The 12390-nt window shown below is 60.9% G+C and overlaps 1 protein-coding gene across 3 annotated transcripts in view; it reads left to right on the top strand.

Annotated features, from left to right (window-relative positions):
- Positions 1-10196, top strand: part of RAB11FIP3 (RAB11 family interacting protein 3) — a 77868-nt gene extending 67672 nt beyond the window's left edge. For all 3 annotated transcript variants that reach the window (XM_032327609.1, XM_032327610.1, XM_032327612.1), the window contains 8 exons: positions 193-286; positions 997-1100; positions 4705-4845; positions 6879-6960; positions 7699-7836; positions 8043-8198; positions 8349-8489; positions 8561-10196. In XM_032327609.1, coding sequence (XP_032183500.1) covers positions 193-286; positions 997-1100; positions 4705-4845; positions 6879-6960; positions 7699-7836; positions 8043-8198; positions 8349-8489; positions 8561-8674 — 970 coding nt within the window. In that variant the 3' untranslated portion in view covers positions 8675-10196. The remainder of the gene's footprint in view (positions 1-192; positions 287-996; positions 1101-4704; positions 4846-6878; positions 6961-7698; positions 7837-8042; positions 8199-8348; positions 8490-8560) is intronic.
- Positions 10197-12390: the final 2194 nt, after the last annotated feature.

Genomic DNA, 12390 nt, shown 5'->3' with positions numbered 1-12390 from the left:
GCAGGGACTCTTTCTGACCCTTGGGCAGCAGCGTCCTGCCAGGACCCTGCTGGCAGAGACCTGGGCCCGCGCTGTGGGTTCTGGTTCTCAGATGGGCCTGGAAATCCCCATGTTTCCAGAACTCGTGATCGTGCCTCTCGCCACTCTGCTGGAAGTCCTTCTTTGGACTGGCCTCTTGTTTCTTCTCTTCAGGAACCTGCACCAGTCAGCGGCCCTGACCATGGACACCCTGCAGGACCCTGCCCCGGACCCAGTGGAGTGCATGGAGGAGGACATTGCAGATAAGGTGGGCCCCAGGGTGCAGGGTGGAGGGAGGGCCCCTACTGAGAACAGCCAGGTCTCGGGGCACTTGGGGGGCTGCCGTGTCAGGGTGCAGACCACATGGGGTGATGGCTTGGCCGAGGGGCAGTGGTGGTGCCATCAGGGGTGACTAGCTCCTCCGCCAGTCCTGGCATTGTCCAGTGGTCAGGGGTGGAAGGGGACTTTTCCTGCTGTGTGTGAGAGGGAGCTGAGAGGTCAGATGTCGCCTTTATTTGTCTGTGGGTCCATCCAGGCGCACTGATGCTCAGAGGCACCCTTCACCTGGCCCCTGGAGGCAGGCTCTTAGGGTTTCAGGTGGTAATCACAGAGCCAGACTACTATGGACTCGCAGTTCCCAGAGAGGCTGTGTGGGGTACGTTCCTTGGGGCAGGGCGACTTCGCTGTGGAAGCAACCTCAAGCTTCCCGAGGGCCTGCTCAGCAGGAGATGAGAAGGGGTGGGAGTACACCCCTACCTCCTCCCGTCCCCCTGTGCTCACTCCATCCCGTTCCCCCCGTGCTCTCTCCCTCTCATCCCCCCCATGCTCACCTTCTATTCCCACCCCACACCCATGCCCACCTCCTCCTTGAACAAGGTGGACCCAGCTCTGGCCTAGTGGACCCTGCCATCTAAACAGTGGGCTGGGAATGCAGGCTATCTTGCCTCTGGACTCTGAGGCCACTGTGTCACTCCCAAGGTTGTCTTCCTGGAGAAGCGGGTGTCGGAGCTGGAGAAGGACACAGCTGCCAATGGGGAGCAGCACAGCCGGCTGAGGCAGGAGAACCTCCAGCTTGTGCACAGGTGAGGCAGGAGGGTCTCTGTGGTCGTGGTCATCTGTCCATGTGACAGCCTGGCCCTCGTGGCCCTCTGCACCTCCCAGAGCAGGGTCTCCGCTGCCACAGGTGCGGCTCCCATCTGGAGCTGTCCCTCCGCTGGCTGCTGGGAGCCAGCTTGGGGCACCTCCAAGTCTCCTCAGGCCGCAGAGGAAAGAGCAAGGGGAGGTGCCTCCTCAGCTCTCAGGCCCGGCGAGGCCGGCAGCCATACCACCCGCACCGAGCACATGGTAGAGGCCGGCCTCCTAGTTGGCAGAGGCCGCCTGGGGAGGGGGGACTGGGACCCTCTGATGTGGGCCCCAGCTCTTGTCCCGGATCCTGAGAACCCATCGTGACTCTGACGTGCCAGAGACAGGCTTGTTGTTCCATGCTGATGGCTGTGTTTGAGGCATGGGCGTCCTCCCCTTTCCCTCTACTGTGTCCTGAGGGCCACCACGCCTGCTGTCAGAGCCAACCGGTGGGGACAGCAAGGGTGGGGCCTCCAGAGCCCCCTGCCCCTGGGTGTGGGCCTGGCCCTGGAAGCATGCGGGTCCTTGCAGGCTCTTGGCAGCAGAGGTGGAAGTACAGTGGTAGCTGCCGAGCAACAGGACACACAGCCTGGCCCAGTTGGGCCCCGTGCTGAGGAGGGCAGTGCATCACTGAGGGAGAGGCATGACCTACCCGCCCTCCCCCCAACCTTTCCGTGTCACAGACCGGCTTGTGCCGCACATACCCAGCTGAAGGTAGCATGTTTCCAGGCGGCACAGGGGCTTGGCTCGGGAGTTGCCGCTCTCTGGGCTGTGTGGGCATGCAGCTGGGTGTGCGGGGATATGACGGAGGGTGGGGCGGCCCCAGGGGCGTGAAGGAGGATCAGTGCTGCGCTCCGTGACTCCAGGCAAGGGCCCTTCCCCTCGCAGCCTCCGCAGGCTTGCCCCTGACCCGGGCAGCAGGGCTGGTCACAGGCCCCATGCGCTCACTCGACTCCTGCCGTGACGCTGTATCCTGGATGGCACGCGCTTCCCTGATCTCGCTCTGGTGTCGGGCCGGCAGTCTGCTCTTCAGAGGCTGGGGGTTCGAGTGGTTCGTTCCACCAGGTGCCCCCCGCACGCCACTAGCACAGTTGCAGCAGGTCCTCTGTGCAGCCAAGAGCCTGGGCTGGACCCTGCATGCACCCCGCCCAGGCTCCCCCAGCAGGGCCGGCCCACGTGGTCCTGCTGCCCAGCTGAGGGTGGGCCCGGCGTGCTCACAGAGGGGCTTTGGGGATGTTTGTCCCCCTGCCTGTCCGTGTCCAGGGAAACCTGGCTGGGCCAGGCTGTCTGGTGAGGCTCCGTCTGATCTGACGGCCCTACCAGTTACCTACGTATGGAGTGGAAAGTCCACGGCCTTTGCCCGGTGGCCTGCCGTGTCCAAGCCTATGGGTGTTTCTTGGGCTGTTTCCTGAGCTCTCCTAAAAACATGTTTCTGCTGCTTCTTGAGGGTTCCTCATGTTCACAGTGTCTCTAGCCTGCTGCATGGCTGCTGCCCCTTTACCGGCATCCCAGCGGTCCCACACGGGTTTTCAGGCTTGCGGTTTGTTCATCTGATTGTTTTAACATGACTGATTTTGGAGGGAGGGAGAGAGCCCGAGTGTGCATGAGCAGGGGTGTGGCCGAGAGAATGGTCAAGGCGGCTCCTCACCAACTGCAGAGCCCGATGTGGGGCTCCATCCCAGGACCCTGAGCTCACGATGGAGCCGCATCCCAGGGTCCGACGCCTAACCAGCTGGGCCCCCAGGTGACCCCCCGTGCTTGGCTTCTTGCTTTCTGGATCCTGTGTTTTCCTCTTCTCTGGCTCGTTCGTTGTCTGAAGAGGGCATCCCCGGCCGGTTCCTTGGGGAGGGTGCAGAGGAGCGGGCTCTGCCAGTCCGCATGTGTCTGCAGTGTGTCACCCACGGAGGGTGGGGCTGCGTCTGCAGGAAGTTGGCAGGTGGGCGCCAGTGCCCTCTGTGGGGTCTGGGCTCTCACCTGGGATGCTGGGAAGGCCCCCCATTTCCTGTGATGGCACAGGATTCCAACCTTTAAATCTCCGAGATACCCCGCAGCTTCAGGAAGGTCTTCAGAATTATTTCTTTGTACGTTTTGTTCTATCTCCTTATCTCTCCGAACATCTGTTCATCAAATGTGTTAGACCTTATGGAAGTTTCTTTTCATTTTCTTTACTTTCCTGTTCTCTAATTCTGCCGTTTCCCTCTTTTTAAGCAGGTTCCACACCCAGTGTGGACCCCAACATAGGGCTTGATCTCACAACCTGGGCTTAGCTCAAGGGTTGGATGCTGAACTGACTAAGCTGCCCAGGCACCGATTTTCCTCTTTTTTTTTTTAATTTTATTTTTTTAAGATTTTATTTATTTATCTGTCAGAGCGCGCACAAGCAGGCAGGGGGGCAGGCAGAGGCAGAGAGAGAAGCAGGCTCTCTGCTGAGCAAGGAGCCCGACGTGGGGCTGATGCGGGGCTCGAGCCCAAGAGCCTGGGATCAGGACCTGAGCTGAAGGCAGCAGCTTAACTGACTGAGTCTGCCAGGTGTCCCCATTTTCCTCTTTTGAAAAATGTGATATCCTTGGTCTTCTCTTTCAACACTCTGAATTTCCTTATTTATTTATTTAAATGTGTGTTTGCTTTTGTCTCTTTTCTCCACTTTGCAGATTTTTTTTCTCCCAAAGATTTCACTCACTGATCTGACACAGAGAGACACAGCGAGAGGGGGAACACAAGCAGGGGGAATGGGAGAGGGAGAAGCAGACTCCAGTGAGCAGGGAGCCCGATGCAGGGCTCGATCCCAGGACCCTGGGGTCATGACCTGACTTGAAGGCAAGCGCCCGACAGCTGAGCTCCCAGGCGCCCTCTCTTACTGAATTTTTTCTGACTTCAGATGTTCTGCTCCTGTTCCCTGTGGGGCAGGTCGCACACTCTGAGGTGTGAATTATAGGGCTTTCTCCTGTGTGAGGTGTGCTTTCTCTGATGGTTTTGGCTGCTTTTGTGTCGACACCTTTTGTATGGAGTCTGTGATCTCTGGCACTCTGTTCACTCTTAGGTGTGAGGCACCAGAAAGAGGTTGAGAAGCCCTGTGTGCATGGAGGTGTGGGCTCTGTGGGCAGGGACTGGAGCCCTTCTCTTTGGGGTGGTCAGTCCCTGTGTCCTGCGGCTGCCCGTGGGGATCTGGTAGGCACTGGGGTCAGGGCCCCCACAAGAACATTCCCTTTGTCCTCATGTCCTCACTAATCCATCCCCTTGCCTCTGCCATGGGCAACCTGGGTGTGCCACCCGCAGGGTCAGTGAGGGCTCCTCCCGGGACTGGTAGCACCTGGTGGGCTTGTGCCACTGGGAAGGCTCCTGCCTGCACGCTGGGATGGGGGATGCACTGCCCAAAAGCGACAGAGACTGGTTCTGAGGCCCTGGGTAAAGGTGTGGGAAGCAGAGGCTGTCTTGGCGGGCACATCCTCTGCTTCAGAACCGCCCTTGGCCAGACCTGTGGGGGAATCTCTTCTGCCTCTCCTGCAGGGGGGCCCTGGTGCAGGGAGCAGAAGGCCTCTTACCTTCGCCCCTTTGCCTTCGCAGAGCCAATGCCCTCGAGGAGCAGCTGAAGGAGCAGGAGCTGCGAGCCTGTGAGGTGGCGCTGGAGGAGGCGCGGCGGCACCGGGAGCTCGTGTGCAAGATGGAGCGAGAGCGGAGCATCGAGGTGGAGAGCCTGCAGGCCAGGTGGGCTGCCGCCCGGGGAGGGAGTGGACTGCAGAGGCCAGGGAGGAGCCACGCGAGGAAAGCTGTGAACCACACTCAGGCTCAGAATTTGCCAACAGACCCTACCCGGTGTCCTGTGGAGTCTGTCCTTCATCCTTTTTGAGGCTGGTGGGGTCCCCTTCTGCTTATCTGGAGGTGGGAGCCTTCAAGAGTCTGGAGAAGCGGGGAAGAGAAGCTGGGGGAGCATGCCCTGCGGGGAGCACACAGGGAGAGCGAGAGACCACCAGCTGCCCCAACGCAGGTCGCCGCCCCCCCCCCCCCCCCCCCCGGCTTCCTCCTGTCATGGGACGGGGCCCAGACGGCTCCCAGTGAAGAGTGGTTGGTCAGAGCGCCTCCCTGAGGGCCGTGAGGGGTTTTGGTCACTGAGCCAGAGCCACTTTGAGAACTGGGAGGACTCCAGGGCTTGTGGCCTGCGGTCCTCTCCAGCACCTCGGCCGGGGGTGCGGCCGACTGGGTGGAAGAGGAGTCCTGTGAGGCCTTTCCAAGAGCAGGCCTCCAGGCTGCGCCCGCCATCCGGACGCGAGGCCTCCTCGCCAGTAGACACAGCCAGGCCCGGGCAGCTGGGGGACCTTCTTTCCTGGGCCTCAGCACAGCGTGGCTGTGTGTTCCTCGTCTGTGCGTGCGGGTAGCCTCTCCCCTGGGATTCTGAGCAGGGCAGCAGCTTGGTGGGGAGCGAGGTATACCAGGTGTCGTGAAGCCCTTGGGGGACGGGGCAGGACTCCATGTCACTGCTTCTGAGCAGACCTGCTGCCTGCTCTGTGTGGCTGGACCCGGTCAGCCTCCTGCAGTTACCTGGCGGTGGGGGCGGTGGGAGGGGTCAGCGCCCTGAGGTCAGCCCAGCATAAGGGCCTCTCTCGTGTGGCCCCAGTCTAGTGCGGTGCCCAAGAAGACGGTGTGCAGTGCAGACGGCCATGGAAGGCAGCAGGATGGAGAGGACTGTGGAGCGGAGAAGAGGCTCCTTGGAGAAGGGGCTAAGTCTGTGGCTGGGATGGGAGTGAGGCCATCGGGACTTCTCATCATGTCAGAAAGTAGGGAGGTGCTCAGAGAAGCATGGATCTGTGCACGGTGATGGGGCAGCTGACTAGGGCTCCCAGAGGTCAAAGCTGTACCACTTTGAGTAACACACTAATGCTACTACCGGACCATAACCCGGAGCCCCACTCGACGTGAGCCCTGGTGAAGACGTGAGGAGCAGACAAGAGCCTTCCTCATTGAGGGATTCCCAGTAATGCGGGGAGATGTCCTCTGGGGCTGGAGCGGAGTCCTCCCTTCCCTGGGGCACGGACCGGGCCCAGTGACCGGCTTCCAGGGGACAGGGAACCGGCAGGAGGAGACACCTGGAAACACACCTTCACCAGATGATCCAGGCCTGAGGCAAGTCGTGTGGACTCGGCACCCGATTGGTGACAAGGGCGCCTCGCCTCTGTGACCTGTTTCGTCCCAGAAACACCAGACAAACGCAGTGTGGGGGCATCGGAGCAAACATGGGACGAGAACTGCCCAGAATGACCAAGCTCACGAAGAGCCAAGGAGGTCCTACAGACTGCCACAGACCAGAGGGGCCCAAGGAGATGCGGCGACAGTGCAGTGTGGCCCCGGGGTGGGAAGGGGCACCGGTGGGAAATCAAGTGCAGTGGGTGGTTTGGGAACTAGTGTGTCCCAGTGTGGCTGTGTGGGTGGCAGAGCCACCGCAGCAATGAGTAAATGGCCTGCAGGAAGGGGGCCTGAGCCCACAGGGACCCTGCACTGCGTCTGCAGCTTTTGTGTAAACCCACAAGTGTCCCTAGACCCAAAGTGTATTTAATGACCGTCCTAGTTTAACGAAAAGTTGGGGCCTAGAGTACTTGAGTGATGCGTAAGGTCTGGGGCCTCCTGGGGAGCCTCTGTGGGTCCCTGGGTGACCCGCGGGGTGGCTGTCAGGACAGGGGGCCTCCCTTGACTCAGGGAGGCACATTTCCTGGGCATGAGGTCCCAGCCTTGTTCTCGTGTCTCAGGCTGCAGCAGCTAGACGAGGAGAATGGGGAGCTGAGGTCCTGCACGCCCTGTCTGAAGGCTAATATTGAGCGCCTGGAGGAGGTGAGCGGTCAGCTGGGAGCGCTGAGCGTGTGGGGCCCGGCCCCGAGACAGGTGGGCACGCCATTGGCCCGGCTAACGTCAGGGCGCTCCTCTGCCCTCTGCCCTCTGTCACTGACAGGTTCTTAGAGTGGGACGGCCCTGGGCCCACAGGCCCCGGGGATAGGGACAAGGACAGCTTGGGTCTGGCCATCACTTTGTTGGAGGGTATTGGTCCCTGCCTGACGTCCCAGCATCCCCACAGACGTGGGTCCTTGGGTTCAGAGGTTCAGCTGAGATGGATGTGTGGTTGAATTCAGGGCCCACTTCAGCTAGACCCCCTATGCCTGGTCCTGCGGGTGTTCCCTTGAGAGGCCTCTGTCCCCTTCCTCCCCTCCTTGCCAAGGTCCCCTGGGAAGCTGTGAACCCTGAGGACATCCAGGACCACATGGGCTCTGGCTCCTGTGAGCACTTCCTGCAGAGCCACTGTGGTCCTGCCCCAGCATCAGTCCATCCTGCCCTGCCTCCCTTGGAAACCATCCCTGTGGCCTTTGCAGCCACGCACAGCAGGAGCTCTCCAGGCCCACCCGTGCACTCGGTGCCCAGGGTCAGCGTGCCCCCAGAGGTGTGTGCACCTCGGTCATGATGGGGTGGCTTAGGGGCCGCCTTTAGGACGGACCCTAAGGGGCTGAGAGCGCTCAGGAGAGCTGTGCGAATGGGGCAGCCGGTGGGCACGCCACAGCGGACATCCTCCCGCTGCAGGAGAAGCAGAAGTTGCTGGATGAGATCGAAGAGCTGTCCCTGCGGCTCAGTGATGAGCAGGAGAACCGGAGGAAGCTGGGGGACAGGCTGAGTCATGAGAGGCACCAGTTCCAGAGGGACAAGGAGGCAACTCAGGAGGTGAGCCTGGCACCCTCTGTGTCCGGAGACCCGAGGCTGGTAACCGGATCCTGCCGGGCAGGGCTGCTGGGCGGGAGGGGTTTGGGAAGTGTGGCATCGTCCTCCTGTTTGGGAAGGGCGCTGGGTGCAGCCAGAGGTGAGGACGCCGGGGGCTGGCACTTGCTGCCTCGGTGCCTGGAACCCGGCTCACCCACGCTTGCCCGCAGCTGATCGAGGACCTGCGGAAGCAGCTGGAGCACCTGCAGCTCTTCAAGCTGGAGGCGGAGCAGCGGAGGGGCCGCGGCAGCAGCGTGGGCCTGCAGGAGTACAACAGCCGCACCCGCGAGAGCGAGCTGGAGCAGGAGGTCCGCCGGCTGAAGCAGGTGTGGCAGAAACTTCCTGGGCCCAGCACGAGGCGGGGAGCATGCGGGGGGCTGGGGCGCTGGAAGCCCCTCTGGCCGGTCCCTGTGCTGGGTCAGCCACAGTGGGGTCCCGGCCACAGGAGTGAGGCTGCTGGTGTGCCTCCCACCCAGGATAACCGCACCCTGAAGGAGCAGAATGACGAGCTCAACGGGCAGATCATCAACCTGAGCATCCAGGGTGCCAAGAACCTCTTCTCCACGTCCTTCTCGGAGTCCCTGGCCGCGGAGATCAGCTCCGTCTCCCGAGATGAGGTGAGGCCTGGCCCGGCCACGTGTGCCATGGTCTGTGCACCAGGCTGGCGCTGACACCGCTCTTTCTGCAGCTCATGGATGCGATTCAAAAGCAGGAGGAGATCAACTTCCGGCTGCAGGATTACATTGACCGGATCATCGTGGCCATCATGGAGACCAACCCATCCATCCTGGAGGTCAAATAGAGGCAGGAAGGCCCAGCCTGGTGGGCCCAGGACCCCACCCACACTCAGGAGATGGCCACAGCATGCACGCGCCTGAGACCAGTGGTTGGGCCAGGGCGCAGTGATGGGTCTGCAGAGGGAGAAGGAATGGGAGCCCGGGTCTGGGGCCCACACAGGAGAGGGTGGGGCTGGGCTGCTCTCTGCAGAGATGCAGAGACGACGTCTCCAGCTCAGGTGAACCCTTCTGGGAGCTCCCTCCCATGTGGCAGACGCCACTGCTGCCTGCCCACCAGGGAAGGAAGGGTGCGTCCCCACCAGGGTGGTTTTGCATGGTCTGCTCAGAGGCCGTCACCCGACGGCACGGCGGCCCCAGGACCCTCTCGCCAGACGCGGTGGCATGCGGAGTACAGGCAGCCGAGGCGGTACGCGTCAGGGTCTGGCTAGGAGCTGCGGGGGTCCCAGCTTCCCCGGGGCTGGCTCCCGTCCAGAGGATCACTTCGGTCCAGTGCCAGACCCTCCCGTGGAGGCTGGGGCAGGAGCCTCTCTTCTGAAATCAGGACTTGAGAGTCTCACCATGCGGACCCTGCTCTCTGGACAGGGTGGGTGTTGCTGGCCTTTGTGACCCTAGGTGCAGGCAGCGTCCTAGTGAGAAACCGCCTCCCGGCTGGGGTGGCCCCCCTGGCCTCCTGGAGCAGCCCCTCCCCTGGCAGGTCTCAGCTGCCCCGGGAGAGTCCTGGTTTCCTACGCAGAGTGCACGTTTCCCCTGGGAGTTGGAAGTTGAAGTGGCCGTCCTTCCCCAAGCTGGGTTTTGCAGACGGCCAAGCTCTGCTGGCTCTCCCAGCACACGATTAAGAACAGAAAACAGGGCCCTCCCAGCAGCCTGGGGGCTCCGTTAAGGAAATCATTGCCTGGCTCTATGCCCCCACTGCCAGGCACCGCACCACCACGGGGGCCGCTGGGCCTGCACACAGACGGGCCACTGCTGTGTGCAAGTGTGTGTGAGAGGGCGTGTGTGTGCGCGTCTGTGTGCGCGTGTGTGTGTGTGTTGCCCTGCGTCCCTCCGTGCTCCATGTGGCCCACCTTCTACACTAAGATTTAAGACGTTGCCTCGTATTGTACATTTTGGGGAAAGCCTTGGGTGTAAATCAGTGTAAACTTGGAGGAGAGATTTTTCTATCATGTAGAGTAGGTATTTTTTATAGATTGAAGGTTGATCAATTTTTTAATACTTCCAAGAGAGAAAACTATCTGTGTATACATATAAAATATATATATGTATGATAATAAATACTGGAACTCTGCTTTCTGTGCCCAGCCCTGCCCCGGTGACACAGATGTGGGTCTGTCTCTGTCCATCACTCAGTGGTCCCGTAACTGTACATAGGGGCTGCCGGGAGAGGCTTCACACAGACACCCAGACATCGACGTGCACAGTGACCCTGTTGCCTTCCCTGGAGAAAGACTTCAGGCAGAGCCGTGGTAGCCTGGATGCTGAAGGGCAAGGCCAGGACAGTCTCACTGAAGATTAAAGCTATCTATACACACAGAGACCGGATTCTTCCTCCATGGGGTCTGTGGGCTGGGTGGGGTGCCCTGGGCCTGGACTGGCCCTCCAAGGTATCTGGGGGGCTTTGGACCATGTGAGCTCCATAGGAGAGCTTCTGTTCAAGCTGACCCCTCCCACAGGTCCCAGGCTTGCACCTCCAGTCTGGACCCCCAGCAGAGCTCAGCCAGGGGGCCCTCCTGAGGGGAGGCCGTGTGACAGGGCCTTTGGGGCCATGGGTGTTCCTGGTGGACACCGAGTGCAGGCTGGGTTGAGGGGCTGCATCCCAGGTCTGGGGCTTGGTGATGTCCCAGGACATCATGCACGGTACCCAAACTGAGGGCACAGGCTCAACACAAGGGTTTGGCTCAAAGATGAGGAAGGTCAGTCTAGGTGGTCGGGCTGGGGGGAGAGTGCAGGTACCACCATCATCAAGGGCACGTAGTGAGAAGATTCTGTGGGTAAGTGAGCAAATGTAATTTGAAGTGGGAGCTACCCAAAGCTCACAAAGTCAGTTCCCCAGCCCAAGCGTCCACGAAGCAGCAAACCATGCGTTTAACACCTCCCTCGCACGGAGCTAGCTGCCTGCACGTCAGAGACGCGTGCACCACCTGAGGCTTAGGGAAGGCCAAGGACCCCACCCTCAGCGATCCGGCAGGGCACTGAAGCGGCTTGAGCCCAGGTATGCTGGCCCATGGGGCCAACAACCTGACGCCGATGGTGAGAGTGGACACAGTGTGGCTTGTGAGCAGGGGCTGCCAAGATCAGGCCTGGGAGTCCTGGATGCTGTGTGGGATGGCAGTGAGGAGTGAACCTGGGGGGCTGTTGGCGTGTGGACATGCCCAAGGCCAACTTCCTGCCCAGAGCCACCTCCCCGCTACTTTCCCAGGGTCTAGAGAGTGTGTGAAGGTCCAGACTCTGGCCTGTGCTGGCGCTCAGAGCAGGTAATTCCCTGCACAGGCCCCAGTGCACTCATTAGCAAGCCCATCAGCGGGACTTGGGCCCTGCTGCCCACAGGTGGGACCAGCAGAACTTAGGGCCCGGGAGGGATGGCATTGTGCTGTGGCCTGGGATGCAGGCTTCAACCACACGCTCCCGCTGGAGCTCTGCACAGAGGGCCTGCTCAGCACTGGGGTGCCCAAGTGCTGCCGTGGCAAGTTAGGGTCAGTGAGGATCCAGGAGACACTTGTCCCCAGCCTGGACGCACTGGGTGATACCTGCTCTCCACCTACCTGTCTCTCTGGAGACCGCAGGGATCACCCCTGCCTAGGAGAAGTTGCAGGTGGGGAGGGGGCCTAGCTCCATCGGGTGTTTTATGCTCTTAAACATATGGGGGCTTATCCATGGTCTGGCCCCCCCAGCAGCCAATTCTGAGATCCCTGCCCTGGCCCTCCCAGGGTCCCCGGTCCGATGGGGAGATAGTTATCCACTGGAACAGGGCCTGGAGAACACTCGCAAATCCACCATAAATGGAAACAGCAGTGCCCAGTGCCAGCCAGGAAGGGCACCCCCAGACCCAAGTGCGCCCCTTCCATGTAGGGACCCTCCACCCTAACCCTGAAGTGACCTGGCCACAAGCGCCCCAGGCTGATCCTGTCTGAAGTCAGCTCATGTCTGTTGAGGACTGCCTGAACCCTCCAAGTCGGTCAGTCCTGCATGATGGAGGAGCACAAAGCAAGGAAGATGGCTTCTGGTGGGTGGGGGCATGGCTATCTGGTCCCTCCAGCTGTCCCTTGAGCACCGCCCACCTCCTGCCTTGGCCCTGCCCCAACCCAGCCATGCTGAAGGAAGGATGCCCCAGCACCTGCCCTTCCACCTGCTGGCAGCTCAGAGACCTGGAGGTGGTGGCCCTGGGAAGGGCCCTTACTTTTCTCCTTATATGGGGATTTTTTCCTTATATGGGATCTCTTCTCCTATTTAAGCCAGGCAGGGGAGGGGGCGGGGCAAGGGGTGGTTCACAAAAAAGGCAATGATGGGTCATTCCTTAAAACTGGCCAGAACACAGGTTGCGTGTCTCAGCACAGGGAATCCTGCCTGCATTTGGCCCACCTAGCCTCCAGCATGTACGTCCCACCTCTGAAGGTCCCTGAGCCCCAGTCCCACTAGAATCTCCAGTCTGATTGGGCCATTTGGGTCCCAAAGCAGAGAACTCCATAGGCACAGGGAAGCATGAACCATTGCCTCCCACCAACGC

The sequence above is a fragment of the Mustela erminea genome, chromosome 20 (genome assembly GCF_009829155.1).
Source record: "Mustela erminea isolate mMusErm1 chromosome 20, mMusErm1.Pri, whole genome shotgun sequence".
NCBI lineage: Eukaryota > Metazoa > Chordata > Mammalia > Carnivora > Mustelidae > Mustela > Mustela erminea.
Note: the sequence above shows the minus strand (reverse complement) of the source record. Positions and strands in the feature narration are given on the sequence as shown.